Genomic DNA, 27,790 nt, shown 5'->3' with positions numbered 1-27,790 from the left:
CCTTTGCCGGAGGTTGTTCCGCTACTCCATGAATCACAGTAAAGTAAGTGCCAGAGTAGTGTCGTCCAAGCAAATTTAAAGCAAATTTGTGTCTCGGAAGAAAAAAATCCAGGAAAAGAGGGGTGACACAAAGCAAGAGTTGCAGGGGATGCTCCGTAGCGGTCCGCTTGCCGAATATTCAAGCAGAGAAGAGGCAGCATTCCTCGCCCTCCCCCAGACATAGGGATATTTGTGTATAAAGTGGAAAATACTTCTCTTTTATTCTCTTTTTAGGCTGGCATTAAATGGTCACACACCAAAATGATCTTGGGAGCGAACCCACCCTCTCCCCTTGCCCTGGTTTTCTTTCCCGCTGTAGCCCCATAAGCCAAGATCATCTGCTGCTTGTCGCTCTTTCGTGCTGGCCATTGCAGGCCGCAGGGGCAAGCGAGGGGCGTCCGGGGAGCAAGCTGCAAAAGACCAGCCCCGTCGGCTGCGGGTTGAGGCGGCCCGCGGGCGCCCGCCCTCGCGCCGGCGCGCATGCGCGGCCGCTCCAGCACCGCTCGGCTCGCGGACAGCGGCTCCCCGGCAGGCAGGCGCGCAGGTAGGCCTCTCCGCCGGCCGTCCCCGCGCGTGGGGCGCGGCGTTCCCGGGGGCTCGGCCTCGCGGGGCGCGGGCAGGGGGGGCGGCCCGGTCTCCACGGTCTCCGGGCCCCGCGCGCCCGCCCCCAGGGGTGACCTAGGCCGCGAGGCAGGCAGCCCTGCTTCCCTCCGACCGCGTTGCTACGGCGACTGAGCCCGGCCGTTCGGGCGACCCGCCCTCTGCCCGCGCGGACGCTCGTCTCCACGGCAACCGGCCCCGCCCTCCCCTCCGCGGGGGGATCGTTGCGCAGCTCTCGGGGAAGAGTTGGGTTTCCACGGCAACCGAGCCCCGCCTTCTCGCCTGCCCGGGAGAGATGCCTTCGCCTTGCGGGCGCGTCTGGATGGGACGAGGGAAGCGAAGGGCTGGGGGCTGAGAGGTGGGGGGCCTCTTCGCCTGGGGGGCGCCCTTGCAGCAGGAAGGGGAGCCAGGGCCCTGGTTTCAGCCAGGCGCCCTCCGAGCACCTCCCAGCCATCGCCCAACCTGGTCCATTGGCTCCAGGAGACCCTGCGACCCGTGTGTGGCGGGGGGGGGGGAGGTGGCCAGTTGGGGCTTGGGGGCTGGATGTTGGGGGTCAAGGGGGGACCTTAAGGATGGGGAGTCTGGGAGTCCCGGCTGGAAAAGGGGCCCCGGGTTGGCCGGGTTTCTTTTTTGGTGCTTGCAAGCGCTTTGGGGTGTTGTGCAGGGGGCCAAGCCTTTCACAGCCTGGCATTTCTCTCCCGAATGATCTCTTGGTGGATGTGCCACCGCACGCTAAAGGAAATGCAGGAGGAAAGGGCTGATGATGGTGTCGTCGTCATCATCATCATCATCACAGTAAATATTCTTCCTTCCAGTTTAAGAGTCCAAGCAGAGCAGTTTACAAGCATTATAAATACTGTCAATGGATGCACAACAAATAGTTATTCAATTAAAACACCCTTCAGTTGCAGGTGGTGAAAAGTAGGTAGGTACAGAGATAGACAGACAGATATTCTTTGGTGTGGTCAATGTAACAAGAAAAAAGCACAGAGCAGGGATGTCAGCCAAGTAGGGTGAGAAAGAGGCAGGCTGGGGGCTGTGACAGCACAATTGGAGCTTTGCCTTTCACAGCTGCCATCTTGACTTTTTGACCATATCCTTCGGACACCCTTTGGGTTAACAGTATAGCAGTAAGAAGAGCCCAAACATTAGCTTGATGGATTTTACAGACCGTAAAGCAACAATTCGCAGTGTTTAAGAATATGGATTATTTTGTCACAGTCACTTAAGGTAAACAAATCTGAGGCACCTCAGAGTTTTGTTATTAACGGGGTTGTGAGGTGAATGTGGATATCCCTTGTAAAAGTGACTACATGAAAAACATGGGCTGTGGTTTCAATTGCACAATGGCAAAATCTAGACGGTTGCAAGGAGTGCGCTATAATGGGCTAAAGATAAGGCTCTTCTGAAATTTGGAACTGTAACTTTGTATAAATATAAACTAATAATAACAGGCAGAACAACCAGTCTTAGAACTGACAATGAAGATATTGAAGGGGTTGATAGCTTCCACCTTTTAAGGTCCACCTCAACTGTAAAGGAACAAGCAGTCAAGAAATACACTGCGGAGTAGCGCTCGGTAGAGCAGCTATGAAGGCCTTGGAAAAGATACTCAAATGCTGTGATGTGTCTGTATCTACAAAGATCAGAATCATGAAAACTGTGGTATTCCCTGTGACACTCTGTGGAAGCAGAATAGGAAGAGTATCGACACCTTTGAACTTTGGTGTTGGAGAAGACTCCCGAGAATACCATGGACAGCGAAGAAAACAAATGGATCATCAAACACATCGATCCGGAGTTCTCACTGGAGGCACAAATGACCAGGCTCAGATTATCTTATGGCGGACACATTATTCAAAGACCTGGGTCTCTGAAGAAAGCTCTAATGCTGGGAAAGGTGGAAGGAAAGAGAAGAAGAGGATGACCAGCAGCAAGGCGGATGGACTCAGCTACGGTAGTGATGAGTGCAATATTGGAAGACCTGGAAGACCAGGCTAGGGACAGATTGTTACAGCAAATCTCGATGTGGTCAGCAAGAGCCAACAACAACTTGATGGCACACTTTTTTTTGGTATATATTGCCGCATAACACAAAAACACTTAGATGTTATGGCTTGCTTTGTATCCCTAAGCAAATACTAAATGCAATTATCCATGTACATTTGCCTGGCCAGTTTTAGAATTGTGCACAGAGGAATGTCTTGGTGTGCCCTAAATATGTCAATCCACTGCCCTCAAAAACAATATGTCCATTTCCCTGTGAGTGAATGCATAGAGGTAAATGAATGAGTTTACACTGTGCTAAGTCATGGTGTACTAAATTGTGATTTATTGAATGAACCACAGTTGGGTGGGTTTAGACTATACACTAAGACAGAAAGTGTACCTTATAGATAACTGCAGGGCTCAGTTCACACCAAGTACTAAATCAAAATAAGACAACTCACATTGTAGCTTTATGAGGGGGGATATGACGACACGTGCCTGATAATGTCGTCTGGCAAATGTGACTTACAAACCTGTAAGTATGTGACTGTGCAATATCAGGCATGTCCTCACTGTATCGTACCTGTGTCACTGCTATCACAATTTCTTACAGATGCCACTGCTACTACTCAAGATAGCGTTTTTCCCAACCAGATGCTTCCCTGTACATTTAATTGCTGTATTCTATTTGCAATTTATTGCCAATGCATTCAGTTTAGGAATGCCCTTTGGAACCCCTGACCTGGGTTGTTTTTGAAAGCAAAGGAACTGAGGAAAGATTAGCCTGCCCCCTCTTCCCCACCTGTGTGCTGTGGATCCAAGCCTGATCAGATCCACTACATTTTTTGTTGGGGTTTACAATAAACCAAAGAGAGTGCTGAATGGTGCAAAGATTGCCAGGATACTGTCCAAAACTACTCTTAGCAGGTTGTGGAAATGCATTCATTGTCTAACTCCTGTCTTTGTATTTCTGGGTGATAGTTTTAGGTCTTGGAATATCAGTTTTTGTTCCACTGTGAATTTCATCAGGATTTTTTCCTTAAGACTTACAGTTACATTTTGTGGAAGTAGAATGAATTAGCATGAAATTGTTGCTTTGGGTACAGAATTAGGTAATAAATATATTGTGCAAACAGTGTTATAGGGAGTTAATTTCAGTGGCTTTTATCCAAGGTGCATTTGTATAGGTAGAAAGATATTTTGCTGATGCTTTCAAATCACATTAAGTCACACTCTTTGCATTATACATTGTTTATTGACTAAGCCAAATCATGCATACATAAAACTAAACTATTATTGTTTATAAGCTGTAGTTTATGGTAGAGAGAGTTGTGCAGACCCTGTAAATTCTGGTTTATTCAGTGAACAAAAGATAAGTAGATAAGCTGCGTTCATACATTACGCTGTCGTAACAATGTTTGTGGATAGATAGATAGAATACTTTATTGGCCAAGTATGATCGGACATACAAGGAATTTGACTTTGGTGGAAAAGCTCTCAATATATTTACATAATATCAAAAATAAACAATAGTAAAGTAATAATGTATAGTACTAAAACCATACGATCAAGAAAGAAAAAAATTGAAGGAAATAACACTACAGCTGTCAACCAACACCCACTCATCTTTAAAGGGAGAATTAAGGGACAGCATACTGCATCTGTTGTCCAACGTACGTTCACATCCAACAGAGCATTACCGGTCACATCTCAGCAGTCGGGTCTTACCATACATTGTCAATCATTATATCAGGCTACATTAATAGGAGTTCAACAGAGCAATGGCACGAGGGAAAAAACTGTTTCGATGTCTAGATGTTTTGACATATGGCATTCTGTAGTGCCGTCCTGATGGTAGAAGTTGAAACTGTTTATGTCCAGGATGCAAAGGGTCTGCAGGTATCTTCTCCGCCCTCCTTTTGACCCCTGCAATATACAGGTCTTCTATACAAGGCAGGAGGATTGCAATAATTCTTTCTGCAGACTTAACTATCCATTGAAGTCTATATTTGTCCTGCTTGGTTGCAGAACCAAACCAGACAGTTATGGAAGAACAGATAACAGATTCAATAATTCCTCTGTAAAACTGTACCAAAAGCTCCTGAGATAGATTAAATTTCCTAAGTTGATGCAGGAAGAACATCCTTTGTTGTGCCTTTTTGATGATAGTTCTGATAAGCAACCATTTCATGAGAGTGGCCAGGTCACATGGTATGCTAAACAAATCATAGGATTTGGAAGGCAAGATTTGCTGCCATGGTGTATGAAGCTTTTGAGGATTGTGTACATGTTTTAATAATTAATTTTGAACCCCTTCTCAAACTGCCTTTAGGAGTTTTGGCAGAACAGTGGAGAGGTGTCTACAAAAATGTGGGCAGAAATGCACCACGCAGTGTCAGAAATTTTACAGAAATGCAATTGAAAATCAAGAACAACAGATCCTTTATTAAGCAATTTATCAGGAACCTTAATCTTTGAGGATATTTAGAGGGCAATTCTCTGTGATACCAGAAATGGATCTAGCCTTTATTTTCTGCTAGATTCTTGAACACAAAACAGATCCCTCCAAAGTGGGGCATCTTCTAAGCATGGGTGAAGCTTCCAAGGATGGGCATTCAAATTGAATCATCGGATCCTTAAAATGCAGTCCTAGGAAAATCATTGGGGAAAGTGGATTCAGCTAAATTTAGGTTTGAGGCACAATTGTCTGTATGGAGAGGTGGGTGGGTGGGTGATCAATTTGGCCAGAAGGTAAACGGGGGATTGCAATGTGAGCCTGTGTCATTTTGTACTTGTGTCAGTGCATGCTCATTCCAAAGAGGTGGCCCGTGCATTGGGACGCTCTGTCCACTGTCTTGCTGGTTTTGACCACCATTGTTTGAGCATGTCCTGTTTTAGAAGGAAGGCTCAACAAGTGGGCTGACACTCACTTTAATATTTATGGAGAAACAAATAGGCATTTAGCAGCACTGCATTCTAAGAACGCTGACAGAATTAGGTTTCCGATATAGCTTTCCTGTCTTCTAGGAAACTGCACACGCAATTCTTGTTAGAATCAATAACTTTTGTGGCAAAGTATTTCCTAGGAATTGGCTTTTTCCATCAGAACAAGATCTTTGTTCTCAGTACCTTAAAGCGTAGTGTCTTTTATGGTAAGGTGCCCATCATATGTTGTCTGTTGTCTGTTTTTCCTTTTAAATAGTTCCTCATCTATGAAATATGAGTCACTTGCGGTTGCTCGCTGATACTCTGAAATGTTGTGGCATTTCTTCCTTGGTGAAGAAGAATATAAACAGGAAAGCGTTTCTGCCAAGTCGGCCTTATGTTTCCCCTGGAGTCAAAGAACCGTTTCTGAGTGGGAGTAATTCAAGCTACATTGAGGAAATGTATTACGCATGGCTTGAAGACCCAAACAGTGTGCATAAGGTAAGATTTATATATCCAAAACGTGTGAGGACCCTTCCACACCTAGAAATCTTAAAATTGGTATTTGTGCTTCTCCCTGTTTCATCTCAGGACGGTGTGTGCTCCCTGTTTACTCAGAATTAGAACCCATCTATTCAGATGAGAAGCTCCTTTCTGGGTTCAGGAACAAAGCTTTAATTAATAGGGGATCACCAGCAAGTTTCTTCCACAATTACGGGCTTTTGTGTTCCTGTTATACTATTATAATTTTATTATGGTTATCTTGTCTCGTGAAATCTAGCATATCAGTGTTGTGCAGGATGATCTGCTCTGGATGGAAGGGTGGATGGAAAGGAACTTTACTCGTACAGAGTTTGTTAATTAAGCTAAGAGTTCTTGTGCTTCGTTATTTCTCAGCTGTGGCTTAGTTGAGAAATATGACGAGCCGGCTAGGGAATCCTGGGAGTTGAAGTCCACAGCAGTTAAAGTTGCTAAGGTTGAGAAACACTGGTCTAAGCTGTTAGATTGGTTGAGAATATCAGCACGTGGGTTTGGGTCTTTCACTTACGTGAATGAAAGGAACTTCCATACGAAACCAAGCAAGAGCAGGGCCTTGCAGTGTATGGAAAAGCCCAGCGTTGCTAACACTGATTTGAATCTCTTTCTCTCAAAGCAGAGTGCAAGTATAACTAACACCGTGGCTTAATAGCTTATGCTTTTCCTACAGAATTTAATTTTGTATTTTTATCAGTCGCTTTTCCTACAGAAAACTACAGGTACAGCTTATAGTTGCACTTTTCCATGGGATTCCTTTTTTATCAGTGCTTGGGTTCATAAAATGCAGGAACTGACCTGAGAAGTCATATAGGCAGGTATCCCACACATTTTCATGGATTCCATCTTAGGTAGTCGAGAATATTTTAAAATAAACTTTTCTAACATTTGAGAAAGGCATCTTCTGGGGAGAATACCATGAAGATATGTGCATTAAGAAGAAACATTTTGCAGTGGCTGAATCTCTACAGATAAAATAAGTTATATTTTCCACTTTCTTGACACGGCAGTAGTGTGGAAAGGATAACGGTCATGTCTAAAGCCTTATCCCATGCAGGATTATTCCACAGTAAGGCTTGCTTAAGCACAAACCTGGGACTTTGTTCTGAAAAAGACAAGATACTCATGTAACATTCCACACAATCAACGGCCTGCTTAAGATCCTTTTTTAATGGGATGTTGTCACCTAATGCATGCTGTGATAGCATGGCCATGCTAAACTCTCAGGACAGCTGCTAACACCTGAGTTTAAACATGATGTCACAGATATATTATTTTTTAAAAAAATATGGCCAACGTTATGTTTACATCAGGCCTTATTTTTAGAGGAGTGTAACAAGTATATACTACAGTGCAATTTTTGGACTTCTAAAGAAGTTACTTTCCAAAGGACAGCATTTAGTAAAAACAATATAGAATCTGTTATATAAAAATGGGATAAAATAGACTTAGCAAGTAAAAAAAAAATACAATCAAATATAATAATGCAGACTGAACAAGGAATTTGAAGTCTCTGCCCAGGAAATATGTCCTGGGGAATTGTGACCATCTCCATATTCTGATGTAGTTGAACAGTGCCCTGAGAGAATCTGGGAAAAATTCATCCATGCTGGAAAACCAAAATCGAGAAAGCCTCTTTCACGTTAATACAATACAATACAATAATGCTCTGTTGGATGTGAATGTATGTTGGACAACAGATGCAGTATGCTGTCCATCAATTCTCCCTTTGTGAGAGTTGGTTGATAGCTGCAGTGTTATTTCCTTTAATTTTTTTTTCTTTTCTGATTGTATGGTTTTAGTAAATAACACTGCTGTTTTACTATTGTTTATTTTTGATGTGGTGTAGATATGTTGAGAGCTCTTCCACCCAAGTCCAATTCCTTGTATGTTTGATCATACTTGGCCAATGAAGTATTGTATTGTATTGTTAACTCTCCTCCACCCCTCTTCACCTTGGGTGATCTGCAACTGGCAGCTTCATGCAGACTGTAATGGCCAGACAGGCCCCCTTAATGGTCATTTGATTGAATGTATGGGTAACCCTGGAAGCGGGTGTTTTAGCTAATATACACTATGTGACAATAATGTTAAAAGCATAGTACAACACAGTTGTCTTTTGACTCTTAGTAAAACTGCAAATCTGAAGCATTCCACCAAGAAGCCGTGAAAGAAATTAAACGTGTTTAGATTTCAGCTGTAATTGCCTGGAATCTGTATTTTTCCCAGTTAATCCTTTGAGTTAGCTTTTAAGTTCCAATGTGCTTTTTCCTTCCTCCACCGAAGCTGTCCTCTGTCCCCCTAGTGCAAACTAGCATCTGAAGCAGGTATGGGAATGAAATGACAGAAGCCCTGAGAAAGGTATTATTTCTACTCATGGAATGGTGTCAGGACTATATATCACAGGGAAGAGGTTTGACAAGATCCAGTTATTGCTATCACAAGATTGATTGAAAAAAAAGTGCTTGGATGCCTATGGAATTTCTGTCTGTTGTCCTCTTCCCAATATGCAGCCAGTCTTCCATGACGGTGCCACGACTTCCTTGATTTTGTTTACCTGATGTGGTGGAGGTTGTTGTGCTTTGTTTCTTTAATGAAATTATAATGCCCAATATCAATAATGTTTAGAAATCCAGCTACTAGGAATGCAAGCATTAGGGAATACCACTATGTACTAAGGAAGATGTTACTTAAAATCATGCAAATAACTTTTTTTGGAGCCATTCTTAGCACTGGATTTTATAATAAATTAAATTGAAGCCTTGTGGATGTAACTATCTACATTAAGATGTCCCATAAAGATAGATTATCACTTATATTTAAACTCAGTGTTTCTAGCTTAAACGAATTCATTTTTCTGTCTTCATGTGCTTGTTTTGATTGCTCAGTTAATAGCATATTGTTTCCCTCTTAAGATTATTCATAAAATGTAAGCTACTATAATGCATTTAATCAGAAGAGTCTGCACCTTTTCTGACTAATAAATGTTATTACAAGGGGTATGCTTTCATAAGCTGCAACACTTCATCAGATGCAAAGAGTAGCTAGGCTGATGTAGGATTTCAATTGGGGGAGGGGAAGACAGGTTTGTTATGTGGTTGCAGGTTATATGTGAGGTAGATTACAAGAACCTTGTCAATTAACAAGGCACTTTTTTTGCCCCATGAACTAACATGGCTCTCCTCCTACAATATAATGCATTAGGTTCCACCCACATCCTGAATCGTAACAAATAATAATATTCTGAAGCTGTTTGGCGATGTAGATGGTGACAAGGAAAAGGAGAAGTCCTGTCCCCATGGGGAAGCTGGGTGTTTCTCCAGCATCTCTCTGAGTAGATTAAGGCAGTTCTTTAAGACTCAGATGGACTGCTGAAAGGAAGGACTGCTTTTCTCTGCCCCTTTGCTGAGTTAGCTGGGGTAAAGACAGACTAACTTTCTCCTAGTATGCTATTAGTCAAAGAGAAGCTCCTTCCTCTTTCTCTGTCCTGGAGCAGGAAAAAGTCATGACCTGGGAGAGATGGGAATAGGGAAATGTTTAGCAGGCCAGATGGGTAATCCTGGTGGGAAATATTCACCCCCTGGCTCAGAGGTTTTCCATGTCCATTATAGGGGCAGTGGGGGAAAAAATGCGGAGTTTGCTTGTATGAGATTTGCATCACACCTTGCCTGTCAATCCCAACACTCCTTTTTGCTGCAGAAGGGGGTCTTTGGAGGCTTTTGTATAAGGTTTAATTCAGTAGTTTTCAAGCTTTCCAGATTTGAGAACTTCCCTTTAATTCCAAATTCCTGTCCATTGTTTTTCCCCCATAGTGTAGGACCCACAATATCATGTACTCTTCCCTTACCAAAGTGGGACTCTAGACATTGTAGGAGAGAATTTGGAGGGAAGGGTACAGTATGAGGACAGGAGAAGGGAAAAATATTTCCCCATGTTAGAGGATGGTCAGCAAACTTTTATAGCTATGTAGTGGGTGGGGTGGCACACCAAATTCTAGAGTCTAGAAACAAGAAAAAATGCCATTTATCTCACTACTTCTAAGTTCTAACTCTGTACAATATCTACAATAAGTTATTTATAGTGTGTCTTATGCTCTCTTTGTCTTTTGTAAATCAACAATACTACTGAAATAATTTATTTTAGGCCAGGGTGTGATCTCTTTTGGGGCAATGAGTGTTTCCTTGTTAATTCAACAGATAATAATGACTTTTTGTTCATTTAGTTGAGGATTTGTAACTCATACAAATTGAGTTACTTATTCTCTCTCTCTCTCTCTTTTTTTTAATCCATTCAATCGTGTCTGATTCTCGAGGACTGCCTAGACAAGTCCCTGCAGTTTTCTTGGCAAGGTTTTTTGGAAGTGGTTTGCCATTGCCTTCTTCCTATGGCTGAGAGAAAGTGATTGGCCCAAGGTCACCCAGCTGGCTTTGTGCCTAAAGAGGGACTAGAACTCACAGTCTCCTGGTTTTTAGCCTGGTGCCTTAACCACTACAGCAAACTGGCTCTCCTATTCTATTATACAGACAGGGAATTAATTCATAGCTTAGTTAATTGAGTGCATCATGGTTAAACTAAGGAAGTGCACGTATGTTGTGCTAACATCTGCCTGCCTCAATAGGTGGCATCACTTAGTTGTCCTTGGCTATCTCAATTGGCCTTGAAAAGAAATAATTAAGAAGTCCCAAGGCTGATGGTAGACTGGGAAAATATCCAGGAGGAAGACAATACATACCACTTCCATCATGCTGCCAAGGAAATGGCAGAGATGTTGTTCCCAGTAGTCGAACTTGATTCCATGGTGCCTTGTTGCAGCAGGGGCTGACCTTGTCTGCACATGAAAGCTAAGCAGGATTGAGTCTGAGAGACCTCAAGTGCTGTAGGTTTAGAAATTAAAAAAACATCTTGGATGAAAGCACTACCAAGAAAACAACATGGGACTATCTGCCCATGAAGTCACCAGGAGCTGACTTTCACTTATGGAAGACTTTCACATTTATATGAATGCAATGAAAATATAGTATCATTATCTAACAAATCTATATCTCATTAGTTTTCTAGAAGATGGAGAGTTTTCTGGTGGATAAGCAAAAATACTCAAGGACAAACTTCTTTGGAGAAATTTGATTACCTGGACCATGGTTTATTCAACTACTTGAACCGGACACTAACTACATGGCCTTGGTTCATTCAACATGCTAGGCTTCAATGTAGTTGGCTCGTCTGTGGCTCATGCTAACCTACTTATTAAGTTTGGGCTTAGCATTATGAGAGCCCAGCCTGTTGTGAATTATTCAGCAAACCATGGATCAGCCAATCACAGCTTACTGCATTTTGTATTAATATTAGCAAGGTAGGAGACCATTGTAAAGAGAAGACAGGATTTAAATGCATCCCTGGGGAGGGGAGAGGAAAGATAACTATATAAATCCATTTCTTGTTTCTGATTCTAGTTGTTGACTCCAAGTGTAACATGGCATTTGCAATTACTGCCTTTGGTTTTTCAGCAGGGATGATAATAGGATGGATATGAAGACCTGAATGGGAAGTTTAGGATATGGCAGTAGTAAAAAGGAACCAGAGAATGAGGGCTTGAGTTTGGGATCAGCGTTATGTTGTTTTAAAACTTGCTGGATCTAAGATAACTGTTTCTCACTCCTCTCTCTCCTGCCCCCTACCATCTTGTTTAGTCTTGGGATTTATTTTTCCGTAATGCGACTGCTAAGGCTCTTCCTGGACAACCCTTTCAGTCACCTTTGCCAGACCTTTCAGAAAGCAAAACATCACTTATCCAAAGCCATGGGCTGACTAAAGCCCCTGGTAAAGCTGAGAAGCTGGTTGAAGATCACCTGGCGGTCCAGTCGTTGATTAGAGCCTATCAGGTAAGTGAACAGGGGGACTTGCCATCCTTTCCACTTAAAAATGCATTTGTAACCATTTACTAAACATTTGTAAGAGTTGCCCAGCTTTATGCTATACTGCCAAAGGCAACATTTGATTTTCTAAAGCAAGTGGTTGTTCTCAAAGGCTTTAAACAAATTTCTAAGGGTGTGTATGAAATGAGTACCATCGGGCATAACAACCCACATTCTTGGGTGATTTTATAGAAAACAATATTAATTTTTTTAGTTTTTCATACTATATCACTTCTCTACCATGTTTCCATAACTGTCAAATTCAGTAGCTTTCATCACATATGAAGCCAAAGAAAGAAAGAAGGAAGAACAGACACATTGTTCACAACAAGCAGTTGTTTCCTACATGGGCAATGTTGTGTCTCTCAGCAAGATACCAAGTGCAACAGAAGGCCTACATCCTTCTGCTATGTTTTCTGTTTCTTTTATTAGAACAGAAATTGTTTTATTTTTGTAATATAAATACCACCTGAGTGGAATTTAAGAGAAGAGTGCTGTTTACAATACAGTCATTCTAAGTGGAATATGTTCAAAGCAACAGAAAGAGCCATCATCCGTTGTAAATATGAAGCAGGCACTTGTGCAAGCTATATGTGCAAATAGGGCATTTGGGAAGAAAAGTCCTATTTTCTGGCTGTTTCAGGGGTTCTTAGACTATAATTTCTACAGATAGTGATTTGGTTGCTTAATTATATGGTCACAAATGCATTGGAAAAAATCAAGAAAAACCTTTCCAGAGGTGAAATCCTCATGAAAGCTGGGTTGAGACTTCAAAACTGCAAGAAGCTGGAGGATTATTTTAACCAAAGGTAAAAAATACAGTCTTCGTCTTTAAACCCCTCAGAATAAAGAAGGGATGAAAGAGGAAGCCACTTATTTCCTAATAAAATCTTTGAGGCTATGCCTAGAGGATCAGGACCTTTGAACTTGGATCATTGTACACCTGTGAAGTTTTATTGTGGTGACTCTCAGAAAATGGCTGCCATAGAACCTGACAATTCATAAAACAGTTGTTTTCCAGGTCCAACTGGGCATAATATTCTCTGCTGTGACCTGTTTCTCAGATTGCTCTCTACCACCCACAATATATTTTTATGCTCCAGAGTTTAAACGGTATGGTTTTCCTCCTCTCCCTTCCAAGTTAACAGATTTTACTAGTTTTTCCTATATGGGGGAAATGCAACTGTGAACAGAAGGGTGAGATGAATGTTTCCCTCTAGCTCTGGTCATTCATTTAAAACTGGAACAGTAGATCCAGGCAGGCCAAGCTTGTTTCCAGCTGATAATTTTCTTCATTCGTACAACATCTCAAAGGCAGTGGAGGTGGGGAGGAGAGCACGGTTTGTTTCCTGTTTTTGTAAGTCACCTTCATCTGAATGTTTGCAGCCATTTGCCTACATCCAATTTGTTTGGATGGGCAGTTGTGTGAGGCCAAAGCACAGTTGCAAAGTATGTACTCTGCATTTACAAGGACTCAACTTGGTCCTCATTATTTCCTTGGGGAAAAAGGAATATCAGACAGTAAAACTAAATACTATCTGCTTGTGATCCTGGGGAGGTGCTGCTAGTCAGAATTTCTGCAGAAGAAGGCAAAGGGGGTGGGCAAAAGATGGCACGTGCATGGTGACATAATCTTGCAAATGCTATGACTTACGTACTTGCTGCAGACAGCGTGAAACAAGGATGTAATCACTGCATTTGTATGACATTCTTGTGCTTTCATTTTGAGTAAGAATGACTCCAGATGTTGCTAATGATTTACAAGGCAGTTTAATATGTAAATCCTAAACCAGCTTTCTCCACCCAAGTGCTCTCCCAACCTGTGCTTGTATCTTAAGATTTCCAACTAGCTGTAAACAAAAAATCTCAGAATTTCAGTCCCAGCATATCTGGAATGTAGCATCAGGTGAATAATGTTGACTCATGTGAAGAGTTGAAGACGTCTGACCTCAGGAGACCTTCCATGGTAGTTTCCACATAACTCAATGGTCTCCTCAGTCCAGACGTCCTCAACTCTCACATTGACAGCTGTTCTGATGGGACATTGTGGGTAAGACATGGAACAGAACTTGTTTCTGTAATTTGAGTGGTAAGTTCGATGTCCCAATAGTCCTTTTGTCAGAACTGTGTGGGTTCATAGTTCACTAGATGATTGACTAGATGACTGAGCGATAGGAAAGATGGGATTTGTATGACAGACACTGTTCATAGTTCACTTGTTTCTAAACACACATATGTGCACCTCTACTTAAAAAGTATTTAAGCAAATTAAATCTTAATCTTGAAGTACACATAATTTTTCAGTCACACACATGATATAAGCTTAGCCAGAAAAATACCAGCTAGGGATAATTTTGGAACCATGTTTAGTTGCATGCAAACATGTTTTCTTGTTCTTTATTTCTGTTTCTCTGTTTTTTCTCTCACGTTTCCAGTTCTTACTTATGTATCTTCTTTTTAAATTAGGAGTCTCTGGAACAGTGTTTCCTAATTTCCCTTTGGAAAAATTCCAGGGGAGGAGATTTGTAGGAAAACTTAGGAAACTTCCTTCCTAATCCACTAAATGTATTAGCAGAAAATGAATACTTGGGGTGGAAAATGGGTGGTTGCAAGGATAACTGATCAATGTAGAGGGTCTTTTTTCTTCCCACTTATTAATAAATAAGACTGTTTATAGATTTGTGGGGCCAAGAATATTTTTTGTATTATTAAAGAGAGTTCAGAAGAGTTATACTTCAAATCCATTTGAGAAGCCTGCATTTTAGGAAAGAATTTTTCCATCTCCCAACTGCAAAAAAAAAAAAAAAGTCTATAGCATCATTGTGCATCATGGCTCACCAAATTGTTTAAGTCATTTAAGGCAAACTAACTTTATGAATAAATGAAAGATTTATTGTTTTCTTCCAAATACTTATATTCATTTGCTGTTTTTGCGTTTTCCAAACTTAAAGGAAAATCAGAGGACACAAAACTGTCAAAACCTACCAGACTACCTTGTCTGCAAGCATGTCTTGGCTCAGTCTAAACCATGGCTTGCTTTACAATGGTTTATTGAATGAACCTCTATTGCCTAGATTCACACAACATGCAAGTCATCAACCATGATTTACAAACCAAAATGACTTCTTCCATAGAACAAACTAATCTAAGTCAAACCTGTTGTGACTTAGTACAGTATGTAACCCAAGTCAATGAGACCTTCTTGGTCAGTGTGTGCCCACTGCAAATAAATCAGTTTTCAGGGCCATGACACAGAGGTACGTTAATGACGTATTGTGCTGTGAAATGGGAATTAACCCTTTAGGCATTAATGCTTAAAGAGCCTCAGATTGTCTATGGATGGATGGACAGATGCATGGATTGGCACATGGATGGACAGATGGGTAGGCAGACTGATGGATAGACAGACTGATGGATAGACAGACTTATTTTATCTTACCTTAGTCTATTTCATTTCATTTCATTTCATTGTATCTTACCTTACCTCATTTTATTGTATTATACTGTGGCTGATGTCCATTGTTTTGATTAATTAATAAAGTTGTTCTACTACTACTACTACTACTACCTTTCCTGGAATGCTAATTGAGCAGCCTAGAAAGACATGAGAATTTATCAAGGTAGCACAAGAAGGAGTAGAGAAGACATCAGCTTGCTCTTTTGTGAAAGAAGATTCTTCTCATCCAGAAGAAGCAATCCTTACAACCAACCTCTGGCTCTATTGCATAGGCTTTGCTCGTGAACTTTCTGTATGTGGGAAGATATTTTGGGATGGGGAGAGTGAGCGTAGCAAAAGACTTGAATTGACCCCACCTTCCCTGCAATGAATTCATTCTTTCCTTCTTTGTATTAAATTAAATTCAAACACATTGTGCAACAACAGTCCAAGTCTTGGTTTCAGTACATTTCAAAGGCTGCCCAAAGATGTCATCTATATGTGATGAAAATATAGTAGGGGATAGCAGGAGATGGAGATGCAGAGGTCAGCAGATGTGCACCTTTTGAGAACTGACTCTCTCAGAAATGTTCCAGTGGAGGGTGTCGTCTGAGTTCCTAGCAAACCCTGCACTGCTCGGTGCTCCACCATGGACCGCAGGCCTACCTCCGCCTGCCTTTTCCATAGCCAGACAGTGGCAGGGCCCATTAATTTTTAATTTAGCCCTCTCCACACTGCACTGTCTTGTGTTTTATGGGCCCATTATGCTGAAATGAAGGCTTGTAAAACAGGGAATTTTCAGGTTCAGAAAGGGAGGGCAGGAGGAGGGAGGGCAGGAGGAGGGAGGGCAGAAGAGAATACTCTTTGTGCCTAATAAGAATGGCAAACTGGAAATGAAAACAAATTTATAACTGAGCCCAGTATTTATTAGTATTATTATTTATTGTGCCAAAATGTGTAACTTGGCTCAAAGTAGGAAATAAAAGTTAGGCTCAGATTTTGTTTTAAAAAAGAAAACAAACTCAAAACTTCCGTACCCACAGACACCTTGAATGGATGACCAGGGTGTTGCAGAAATCCGTCCGTCTGTCCACATTAAGGAAACCTTCTCCCTTCCATTGGCTGGCCTTATCTTGCCTTGCCCCAACTCTTTTTCCTCACATAATTACATTCCCATTCTGTCAGTCACACTCAACCCAGATGCTGAGGCTGAAAACCTCTGCATTTGTTTCTTCTGGCTTCTTCCACGCAAAGGAGGCAAAAACATTCTTCCCCAGCAGCATTGAGTTAGGATGGTGTGGGACCTCCCGCTCACCACTAAATTTCCTGTGTGTGAAAGGAAATGGAGGAAGAACAAACACCATCACTAATCTGAGTGGAAGTATTTGATTGGAATAGTTTCAGGATACCAGCCGGTGCTGTCATACGGCAGTTGACGTGCTATGAAACTTTCTGTGCCTCCTCTGCTGAATGCTCCTCATACAACAGAAGTATCTTATGACCTACATATCATGGGAAGGAATCTAGGGGTCCTTGTTGTCTCAAAAACAGGATTACTGGATCTGTACTTTTTGTATGGGGATAGAACATCTTTGGCCTTCTAGACGTAGCTTAACCACAGCTCCCAGCACCAACACGCCATTGGTCATGCTGTCAAGGACTTTGAGTTCTTCAGCAGCATCTGCAGAACAACAGGTTCCTCACCTGGGCTCTTTTTGCTTTCTTGTGCAAGCTTATAAAAGATACTGTGCAGGAAATCCCACGGAGATTAAAAAAAAAAAAACTTGATCTCAGGCGAGGATGGTTTACATCTTCTATAACTTTATTCTGTTCTGTGGTTATTCACTGAAGTTCCCCAGTGCTGTTTTATGATGTCAGTAGATGGGGTTTTTTTCTGGTTGCTAAGAGTAATGCATCTTAGAATTGTAAAAGGTAGTTACTTGCAATTGGAAATAAAAAATAATTTCTGTTTTCTAATTAAGCAAAATATAATGTTTAGTTTTGCAAACGATGTAAGACAAGCTTTACCATAATCCACAGGCCAATGACAGTACTACTTATTTTCAGTTTATAGGGCACTACAAAGCTCAGCTTGATCCTCTCGGGATTTATGCCATTTCTTTTGATGCTTCAATGAGCGATCAGTGTAATTCCACAAATTTCGGTGAGCTCCCTCCTTTGATTTACTTTGTTAGGATGATGTTTGTTCTTTTCTTTGCCTTTCCTACTTCCCTTCTTTCCCACTCTAACCTATTCAGATCCGTGGACACCATGTGGCTCAGCTGGATCCCTTAGGAATCCTGGATGCCGACTTGGATTCATTCATTCCATCGGATTTAATCACTACTATAGATAAACTGGGTGAGAATTTTAAACTTGTTTGGAATAAATTAATATCCATAGTCAGAGGAATGTCTCAGGAAGAAATGCAACTAGCAAATTAGTTACGCATTGCAAAATGGAATATTCTTTCCTATTGGAATATAGTAGGAAAGATCCTGTTTAGTGAGATTGTCCTCTAATTATGCATATTAGTTTATCATAAATAGATTAGTATTTCTTTTTTATATGTATGTGGGTTTGTGTGTGTGTGTATGTGTGTGTGTGTATACACACACACATACATGTACAAACGTGTACACATACATTGTATTCTTAACTGAAGGAGGAGCTCTCTCTGTGTCTCTGTGTCTTTGTGTGTGTGTGTAGGCCTGGACAGAGGAGTTTTTAAGCAGCAAGGGTCTGGGGTGAATTTTAAGAAGTGTTCAGAAGTCAGTTCCATCTTCCAAAAGTTAACCAAGAAATTAAAATGAAACCAAAATAGGAAATACTGGGAAAGAAAATACGTTTCTCAATAGGTAGGGCATTAACTTGCATCATAATATCTTGAAAAATTTGCTCTTATGGTTGCAGATATCTTCAAGCAAGTATCAACTGTGTGTTCACTCTACACTTACGTTTGAGCAATATAACGGGGGCATTCACACATCACATTAGGCATTGTATATGTTAACCATGCTTATAGCATAGCTTGCTCAAATCCAGTCACCTATGGTTCCCTCAGTAAATCATGGGTTGAACAATTACTCAATGTGTTGTGTGAATCCAGTCAATATGTAATACTTCTTCTCCCCTTTTGTACCAAAATGAAAGGATAATTCTTTGTAGAGAAGGTCTGAAAGGGAACAAGGTAAGCCATATCAGGTGGAACTGGGATGTAGAGTCTATGTTTGATTTTGGCTTGCTGTCTTCCTGTCTCTTTGCTAACGATGTTAATGTCACAGAGTTTTATGGCTTGTATGAATCTGACTTGGACAAAGTGTTCCGATTGCCTACCACCACCTTCATAGGGGGAAAAGAGACTATGCTTTCTTTACGGGAGATCATCAGGCGACTGGAGGTCAGTGTGGTTATATATCTTATGTTGCTTCTTGCTCCTAAATGGAACATGGGTGATTTTCAGTCTTCGCTCTTCATCTTCTGGTGAGGAGTAAAAACTGATGACACTAAGATTGCAGTATCATTTATTTGCTACAGTTTTACTTATTTTTATACCAGTTCAGAGATTCCCAGCCACTATGTACAGTAGATCTCGGAAAGAATCCCAACAGAGGATGCTGTCTGCCATAATTGTCTCCTGTAGATGGCCAGTATTTCTCCAGAAGAAAGGGATACAGTATACATTTGACCCAGGACCATCATTAGGCCTTTAATCTAGTTCTGCAAGCAGGAGGGTGTCCTCCTGCAATTTTTTGAAAACCCTGTACTGAAGTTAACTCAGATGGATATGGAATTTCATATACAAAATGTATAGCTCATCTCTGCGTTATGAGTCCTCTGAATGGTCCTTTTTAAAAACATTCACTTCTTTGGAAAAAAAATCCAGAAGCATTTAATTGATTTCTCCTCAAATAACAGAACGTTCTCTAAATGATAGTTGGTTTAGCAATCACAAGAGGGTCTACGCCTCTTACAGTCCAATTTTTACCCCATAATTCCACATCATATTTGACAGAATTTCTTAAACATGAATAAGGATGTTGCAAAACTATTGTTCAGAAACAGTTTTAAGGAGTATTATTTTCTGTTTGCATGTATATGTTACCTATAGTCTTGAGTTTAAAAGTGTCATGAGCACTGATGGTGAGCAGGAGGGGGCCCCTATCCAAGAGGGAAAATGCATGCGTAGTTTAGAGGCTTTGAACTTTCCTTCGAAGAAACCCAGAACAGACCCGCCTTGAGTTTGGGGGTTTATCTGTCTGGGTTTTCCCACGGTCCTTCAGTTTGGTAGGATTTTCTGTCTGTTGTTGTTGTTTATTCGTTCAGTCGCTTCCGACTCTTCGTGACTTCATGGACCAGCCCACGCCAGAGCTTCCTGTCGGTCATCAACACCCCCAGCTCCCTCAGGGACGAGTCCGTCACCTCTAGAATATCATCCGTCCACCTTGCCCTTGGTCGGCCCCTCTTCCTTTTGCCCTCTGCTCTCCCCAGCATCAGCATCTTCTCCAGGGTGTCCTGTCTTCTCATTATGCGGCCAAAGTATTTCAGTTTTGCCTACTGCAGCAGTAATAAAACACTAGGGACTTATTCCTCGTCTCGGCGTGGTTCCCGCTAGTCAGGACAAAAAGTGTGTGTCTAGAGCTTGTTTTCTGGTACTATACATTTTTTTAAAAAATTGAGAGCAACAGTGCAAAGTTGAGGGAAGGAGTATGAAACTCCACAGCAACTCCTGGCTAGCATTTGAGTAAGGTTATATCTACACTGAGGTTTTGAAGGAGTTAATTCCACGGGCATGGAGAAATGCAACCTTTTATGTAGGAAGCAGTAGTAGACTATAAAATAAACTTTATTGACTTGTCTGTCATATCACCCTTTTAATGTATATCTACGTTACCTTCCTATCCAGAATACCTATTGTCAACACGTAGGGCTGGAGTTTATGTTTATTAATGATGTGGAACAGTGCGACTGGATCCGGCAGAAGTTTGAGACTCCAGGCGTCATGAAATTTAACAATGAAGAAAAACGGACGTTGTTGGCCAGACTGGTACGATCAACGAGGTACGTTGGGAAGGAGTGATGAGTGTGATGCTGAGATCTGTCTCATCAGAACATATCTCAAATGTCATCAAAGCTGTCTTAGCTGTTAATAAATGGTTAGTTTTTTCCCTAAGTTCTTAGGGCGGATTGAGCCAAAGATGGGAGGAAACAGGGAAAACCCAGACAGGCTCTTTCAGCCCTCATCACAGTTAATGAACATACCCATTAATGCTAGTCTTCTCTAGAACGTTTAAATATTAATTTTACACTGTTACTCAAATATAACATTTGCCTTCCCTGGGAGTATTTATTCAGCGAGACAGCGGTAGTTCACTCTTGCCCAAGTTTAATTAAAAGAAAAATGAATTTCAGCCAGATGCGTTTAATAATTGGGTTAACATGGCATTTGAGTGACAGGCTGTTAACAGTGTGTCATGGAGAAGTTTTGCTCATTTATCTTCCGGGAAGGGGGGAAAAGCCTTCAGCCGTACAATTCCTGCTGGTTGCGCCGATTAACACGAGAAGGATCTGTTTAACAAAGTAGGAAGAAGTTTCTTAGTGTCTAGTTTATATGCAAGAACTGTCAAGAAGAGGAACTGAACCAAAGCATATCCCTTAATAATGGTTATATGCGGGTGGGGGCTGGACAATGGATATGTGCTACAGAAAAGGCTGGTAAAGAGATCTAGAGATAACACAACCTGAATGCATTATTTGGCATGCATGAGCTCACAAGGGAGGGGGGCATGCTCAGGGGAGGTAAAAAAGGGGGCGGGGCTTAGCAGTTGCAACCACCATCTTGACTGGTTTGATTCCCCACCCCACCCCACCCCTTGCAGATGCCCCTGCTTTCTCACTTGCTGTCCTCATCTGGTCACTGAGACTTTGGTGTCAATAAAACATATTTATCACCTTGTGTGTGCAGGTTCCTAGCGTCACAAGAAGCTAGATTCCAAAAATGGTGACCAATCCGTTGATTCAGTTGCTAGATATTTGAAGTGCTGGGTAGAATAGAGACCACCCCACCCACTCTCATATAGTATGTTGCTGCTTCAAATAAAGTAAAAAAACCTGTCCCTCTCCTACTTGACTTTTTTTTTTAATGCCCATTTCCCCCCCTTGTGGTCTGTCTTCTTGGCATATCTGTGCTAGTATTAAGTAGTTGTTAAATGACAAGAAAAGAATAGTGACTGTAGGAACCTAATGTCATTTTTCTTGTCATGCTTCCATCAAAGTGAGACTTTCTGTGTTGATGGGAATGTCTCCCACAAAAGAGCAAGTGTAAGTTTCATGCAAGAAACTTATAGTAGAGTTATTCAGTTACATGGAATCAGAAGGAGTCTGGTAGCACCTTTTCCAATTAACACTTTAATAATGTATGCGTTTGAATAAAATGTGTTAATTGGAAAAGGTGTTACCAGACTCCTGAATTTTGGCTACCGTAGACTGATGTGGCTTTCCTCCTACAATGTGTGTGTTACATGGTGTGTTACCTATAGTTATAGTATCTTAGAAAAATATAGCGATTTTATTTTATTTCATGTGTTTAATAATGTGTGAGTCATGCTGAAATCTCTTTGGGGAACAGAAGATAGTAAGTCAGAGATTTTGAAAACTAATTAAATAATGCATAATATTAATTGGCTCCATAATGCAAACAAGTTTTTATAATCTTGGTGATTCTTGGAGTTCTCATGTAGACATTTTATCCTTTTAAGGTTAGTATTTCTAAGCTTTACTAATGTCTTTTTCAGGGTTCATTGAAATGCTTCCAGTTGTGTGTATTACCTTGAGCCCACTTGAATTAACACGGAACACCCTATTTGGGCTTGTCCTTTAAAAAATGACTTCTCTGAGTATTGATTTTTAAGGAATAGATGCCTGTTTAGTTGTTGCTGGCAAATAACTATGCAATGCTGTTTTATTCAGTGCAATTTCTAAGACTGTGATTGTTTGACGTCAATAGACAGGATGGGCCACTTCAGTGGATGTTTGGTTCTTTGTTTTAGAAACAGACTTGAATTTGTATATAATCAGTAGTTGCTTTTTCACTTTCTTAGGTTCGAGGATTTCCTTGCTAGGAAATGGTCATCAGAAAAGCGCTTTGGTTTAGAAGGATGCGAAGTAATGATTCCTGCTCTTAAAACTATCATCGACAAATCGAGTGAAATGGGAATTGAGTACGTTATAATGGGCATGCCCCACAGGTAATTGCCTGGCTGATGCATCTGATCCCTTAGCAATGAACTTGCTTGCACTCACTCACTTCAATAACTTGCTGAATATTATTAGAGATTTTGGTCTCACTTTTTTTAGAGGTGGGCTGTACAATGCCACTAGCTTCGAGTTACCCTTGTAGAATGGCGTCAGGAGCAAACCACATTTATGCATTGATGTTAGAGCTCCTATTTCCACTTGAAATGGAACAGACCTCTTAAAGTTGCATAAATCTTTTTTGAAACAGAGTTGAGGATAGGGAGAAAAAGTTTCCCTTTGTAATCTTCAATTGTGGTTCAAGCTGCCTTGGGGAAATGAGATCAGGTGGTGAAACGGAGTCTTGATCTGTGAATTACATTTGCCAAACCTCTTAGGGGAGATCTTCGTCAACTTGGAGGCTGAGTTTGAATTGGAAGCCGGTTTGGATACATTTAGTGTTACGCCATGCCAGGCTTTATCAGTTCCTCAAACCACTGCATTCTATGAATAAGAGCTTATTTCTCAGCAGAATGGCATATTCCTGAACAAGAAGATTGCATTGCATGTAGGAAGGATTAATTTATATAAGAGAGGCAGGGATGTTGCTTTTACTAAATGAGCGCATATCTAATTTCCTAGAGGTAACAAATTCCAGATTTTTATGGAACATCATTCCCTTTGAGCTTTTCAATTATTTGATAACACCAAATCTTTATATTTAGCTTTCCTTGTGTTCCATTGTAGGCTATTTAGCTGACTATTTTCCTCACATTATTTTTAAGTTTTTTTCATTTAACGTGTCATTGTCATTTTTGTGCTAATTTGTTCTGTTAACCAAGAACATTCCTCTTCAATATAAACACTTGGGGGAAGGGGGGAACCACTCCAAACCTTATTGCTTAGGATCTCCTTTTCCTACTATTTTTTTAATTTCTTGCTTTGCTATCAGTCTAAATTTAAGTAATAAACCTGCAACATACAAATTTTAACAATTCATGCTGTTGCCTGCTGCTTTTTCCCAATGTTCTTGTCCATTAGTCCCCAAATTTGGCAGTTTAGCAATTCAGCTTATTTCTGTTTATCAGTGGTCTGCTAATTTCAGCAAGGGTCTCTTTATTTTTTAAAACTGTTCTGTTCACATTTATGTAAGATAGAAATAAATTGATAATAACAATTAAGCAAAGAAATAATAAAATTATAAAAAAATTGTGATGTATGATACTGAACAAAAGAACGTAGTCATCAGTTCTCTAAACGAAGTATATTTTATTGGCATAGATTTGTTGATTTTTCTTCTTTGTGGTTTATTCTGGATGCTTTTTTTCCCTGCTAGAGGAAGACTGAATGTGTTGGCTAATGTTATCCGAAAGGAACTGGAACAGATATTTTGTCAGTTTGATCCAAAGCTTGAAGCAGCTGATGAGGTGGGAAACAGTTCTTTCCTCTTCAACACGTTGTCAGCTGCAACTGCTTGTCTTGATCACAGTGCTGTGTGGGCATTTGGGTTTCGGCAACTAGATCGCTTTCCATAAAAGCTAGAGTTACTATTTATTTAATTATTTTCACTTTTTGTAGGGTTATGTAAACAGATATAGGTCATGTTCTGTCATATCACTGAACAGTAATAGTTGACATTATATATTAAAAAAGCAAGTTTTGCTATCTCAATTTATCACAGTGCAGTTTTCATTTAAAGTAGGCTTGTAGCCTTCTGCTGCTGCCTCTGAATATCAGACTGATGGACCAAAGCATGGAATGGCCAAGGAATAGAAAAGGGGGGCTACCAGAAGTTCAGATGACTACTAGAAGCCGACAAAAACAGAAAACTCTTTAGCCCTTCCTGCCATCTACTGGTTACCTGGATTTTTGCATACCCATTCTGGAAGCCATAGGCAGAATATGAGTGTGTTGTCAATTATTCTGCTGTTGGGCAGTTCAGAAACTTAATGGACAACACAAACACTCTCCTCCCAGGATTCAGCTACGTTATGAAATAAAGAAAAAAAAAAACACAACTAAAAGAATCTCAAATACAAGAGCCAGCTGCAAACTTAGAATTCTGGGTATACTTTGCTGGATCAGATGAAGACGTTCAAATAAGTCAGAGTTTAGCTGAGTAATCACTGTTTAGCATTCTGCCAGTCCATCCTAGTAGTATATGTTTAAATTAACATTCACAATTTCTTATTGCCTAAGGGATCTGGAGATGTAAAATATCATTTGGGAATGTACCACGAGAGGATCAACCGAGTAACAAGCAAAAAGATCACCCTGTCCCTTGTGGCCAACCCTTCCCATTTGGAGGCAGTAGATCCTGTGGTACAAGGGAAGACCAAAGCTGAACAGTTTTACCGAGGGGATACTGAGGGAAAGAAGGTAACATTGTCTGAATAGCTTCGGTTTAGTTTCATACAGCTTCAGTTTTGAAAGCTTGTTTTGATTCCAGCTGAATTTTTAGAAGACGTTGTGTGGGGAATCACCCTGGATGTTGGGTAGAAGCCATGATGGCATCCAAATTATGTCTGGTCTGTCATGGCATCATTGTGCAGATGATGCACATAATGCACTTGGGTTATAACCAAAATGAGGCAAGTACATAATTCAAGTCATTTGGGGGACGAAGGCACGATACATGGGCCACTTGCCTCCGTGCCCTTGGATGGTTCTCTCTGAGGACCACACTTTGGTTTGAACTGACCAGGTTGTGCACGGTGAGGGCAAAACTCCAGCTACTTTTGGAAGTATTAGAAGATTGTTTCCCTCTCCTTCCACTTCTTTTCAGCCTTATGTCCAAGTCAAATCCAATATTCTAAACTCCTTTCGTAAGCCATTCTGCAATGCACAGCCTGATGCACTACTCGTTACAGCTTCTTTGGGCCAACTGCTGCTCGTGCTAATTGGGCTAGGGCTTCCACCACTTGTCCTTCTAGCAGCTGAAGGATACCTCTAGCACACTTCCAGCCCGCGCAACGTTGCATGTCGCCCATCATTTAAAATAACTCCGGTTTAGAATAATTCTTTCTTAAGTCTCCAGCTTATTATCTGGGGCAAAATTCAGCTTTATTAGAAATTTACTCCGAGAAGGCAGTTTTAGTCTGAGAAGGAAAGTTTCCAGTTCCTCTCTGGTCAAATTACCTGCTGGCAACTCAAGTCGCAACAGGCGTTCTGCCACCTATGTGACTTTGTTTGCAACGGGCGGCCTGACGTTGTTCCCCGGGGTTTACGTCAGACTCACGCAGCAGACGTTCTTCTTAATTTCATGAGAAAGCTTCACTGAAGCATCACATTCTTCCAAGGATATGTTATGCGGAATCAGAGCAGGGAAAATACTGTATTTAAGATATCTTTACATGACTTTGTGTTTTACATCATTCAAAGAAGGCAGCATGATCATTTGAAACAGGATTTAAAATACAACACATCTTTCAAATGGAAATTAAAAAAATAGACTATCTTCACGGGAGTGGGCTGGCTTGACTGAGAATGATATAAAACTAGATCTGTGAAAGGAAATGGAAGGCAAGGCAAGGCAAGGCAAGGCAAAGGAAGGGGAAGGAAGGGGAAGGAAGGGAAGGGAGATCCGCTAAATAAAGCCAGCAAGAGCTGGAGGAAACAACCGAGATTTCATGAGCACAGAGTGGAGAAGGCGTTCCACAAAATGGCCCAGTTTTATATAGATAATAGGCTGGTTTGTGAGAAAGCAAGAGCCTGGAGGGAAGCTGGAGAATTCCTTCATGACCAGGAGCTCTTTTAGGTAAGCTGGCCCTAAGACATTGAGGGCACCGAAGGTCATAACCAGTAGGGCTCTGCGCCTTCAGAAGAAGAGCTTCAGGACCTGTGGAAATGCAGAGGTCTCCCTTTCAGAACCATTAAAGCAGCCATGTCTTCTTCCAGACTCACTGGTGGCTTTGGGAGCTGCTCTCAGCTTCATGGCATAAAGTGGCTCTGTGATGCACGTATGTGGAGATCCGGCAGCAGCTTTTAAAGCATTGCACAAGCCTGGGAAAAAACCCCACACTTGCTTTAATTATTGGAAAAGGGATGGTCCATGCAGTGGCTTCCCATTCACATGTCCTCTTCCAAAGCACTTGCACCACCTTCATGATCATCTTTGTGAATTGCATCCAAGAACAGGCATGCTTCTTTGTAACTTGTTGGCTGATAGGTAACTACATACATTACTTTTAAACCCATTATGACTTAGGTCATGTCTATTCTTCTGCACGGAGATGCTGCCTTTGCTGGCCAAGGAGTGGTTTATGAAACCTTCCATCTCAGTGATCTTCCATCTTACACCACGAATGGCACTATTCATGTTGTGGTCAACAATCAGGTACAGAGCAGAAAATACCCTTAAGAATTTGAGTTGCATTAGCATCTTTGAACAGCTCTTTTTGAAACTATTGTAATAGGTAACAGAACCTATTTGGCCCTGCATGGAACCAAATTGTCCTATGGCAGAGAAATATGTGTTAAGAATTCCAGTTCTCAGAATGTCCAGTCAACCAGAGTTGTAACCCCAATAGAGTTGGAGGACACTAGGTTGGAGATTCCTGGTTATAGGAATTTGGTTCTCTCTCTTTGGTGTTGCATATACAAGGTAACTCTGAAATTAGAAGCAAAATATTTAATCATGCTTGTCCAAACCAATCCTGCAATGCCATGGAATGTGTAGAGTTTTGTTTTCCATCTCTTCCACTAATGAAAATGTTGCTAAATCAAATAAGAAAAAAATGAAATAGTACATTTTTCAAAAAATTAAGGACATACGCCAGGCCTAAAAGCATACAATACTGTCATAGAATTAAGTACCAAAACCTAAATCTCAGACACTTTAATGACTCCAATAGAGTAGAAGAGAATATCTGTAGCTCAGGGTTGAACTGTGGAATCCTTGGTGCTCTCCGAGCTTGGTTATTTGCTTGCAGATATTTCTTTACCCAACTAGGCACGTCATCGGTGCTGAAGATGTTACCTAGTTGGGTAATGAAATGTCTGCAAGCAAATAACCAAGCTTGGAGAGCACCAAGGAAAGTCACTTTAATGACTTTCAGTAACAGAGAGGTGAAGGAAGAGGAATACTGCAATTACTCAGTTAACTAAGCAGTCTTGCATTTTA

General features: G+C 41.1%; 1 protein-coding gene across 1 annotated transcript in view; it reads left to right on the top strand.

Annotated features, from left to right (window-relative positions):
• Window positions 1-532: 532 nt before the first annotated feature.
• The window catches only part of OGDHL (oxoglutarate dehydrogenase L), a 57,397-nt gene continuing 30,139 nt past the window's right edge, over window positions 533-27,790 (top strand). The window contains exons 1-10 of the mRNA XM_063307727.1: window positions 533-583; window positions 5,831-6,054; window positions 11,775-11,966; window positions 17,694-17,796; window positions 18,720-18,835; window positions 20,342-20,496; window positions 22,536-22,682; window positions 24,005-24,095; window positions 24,868-25,047; window positions 26,876-27,004. Coding sequence (XP_063163797.1) covers window positions 5,848-6,054; window positions 11,775-11,966; window positions 17,694-17,796; window positions 18,720-18,835; window positions 20,342-20,496; window positions 22,536-22,682; window positions 24,005-24,095; window positions 24,868-25,047; window positions 26,876-27,004 — 1,320 coding nt within the window. The 5' untranslated portion in view covers window positions 533-583; window positions 5,831-5,847. The remainder of the gene's footprint in view (window positions 584-5,830; window positions 6,055-11,774; window positions 11,967-17,693; window positions 17,797-18,719; window positions 18,836-20,341; window positions 20,497-22,535; window positions 22,683-24,004; window positions 24,096-24,867; window positions 25,048-26,875; window positions 27,005-27,790) is intronic.

Source organism: Candoia aspera, chromosome 6, assembly GCF_035149785.1.
Source record: "Candoia aspera isolate rCanAsp1 chromosome 6, rCanAsp1.hap2, whole genome shotgun sequence".
NCBI lineage: Eukaryota > Metazoa > Chordata > Lepidosauria > Squamata > Boidae > Candoia > Candoia aspera.
The sequence above is the reverse complement of the archived record's forward strand: the minus strand, read 5'-3'. Positions and strand labels throughout refer to the sequence as shown.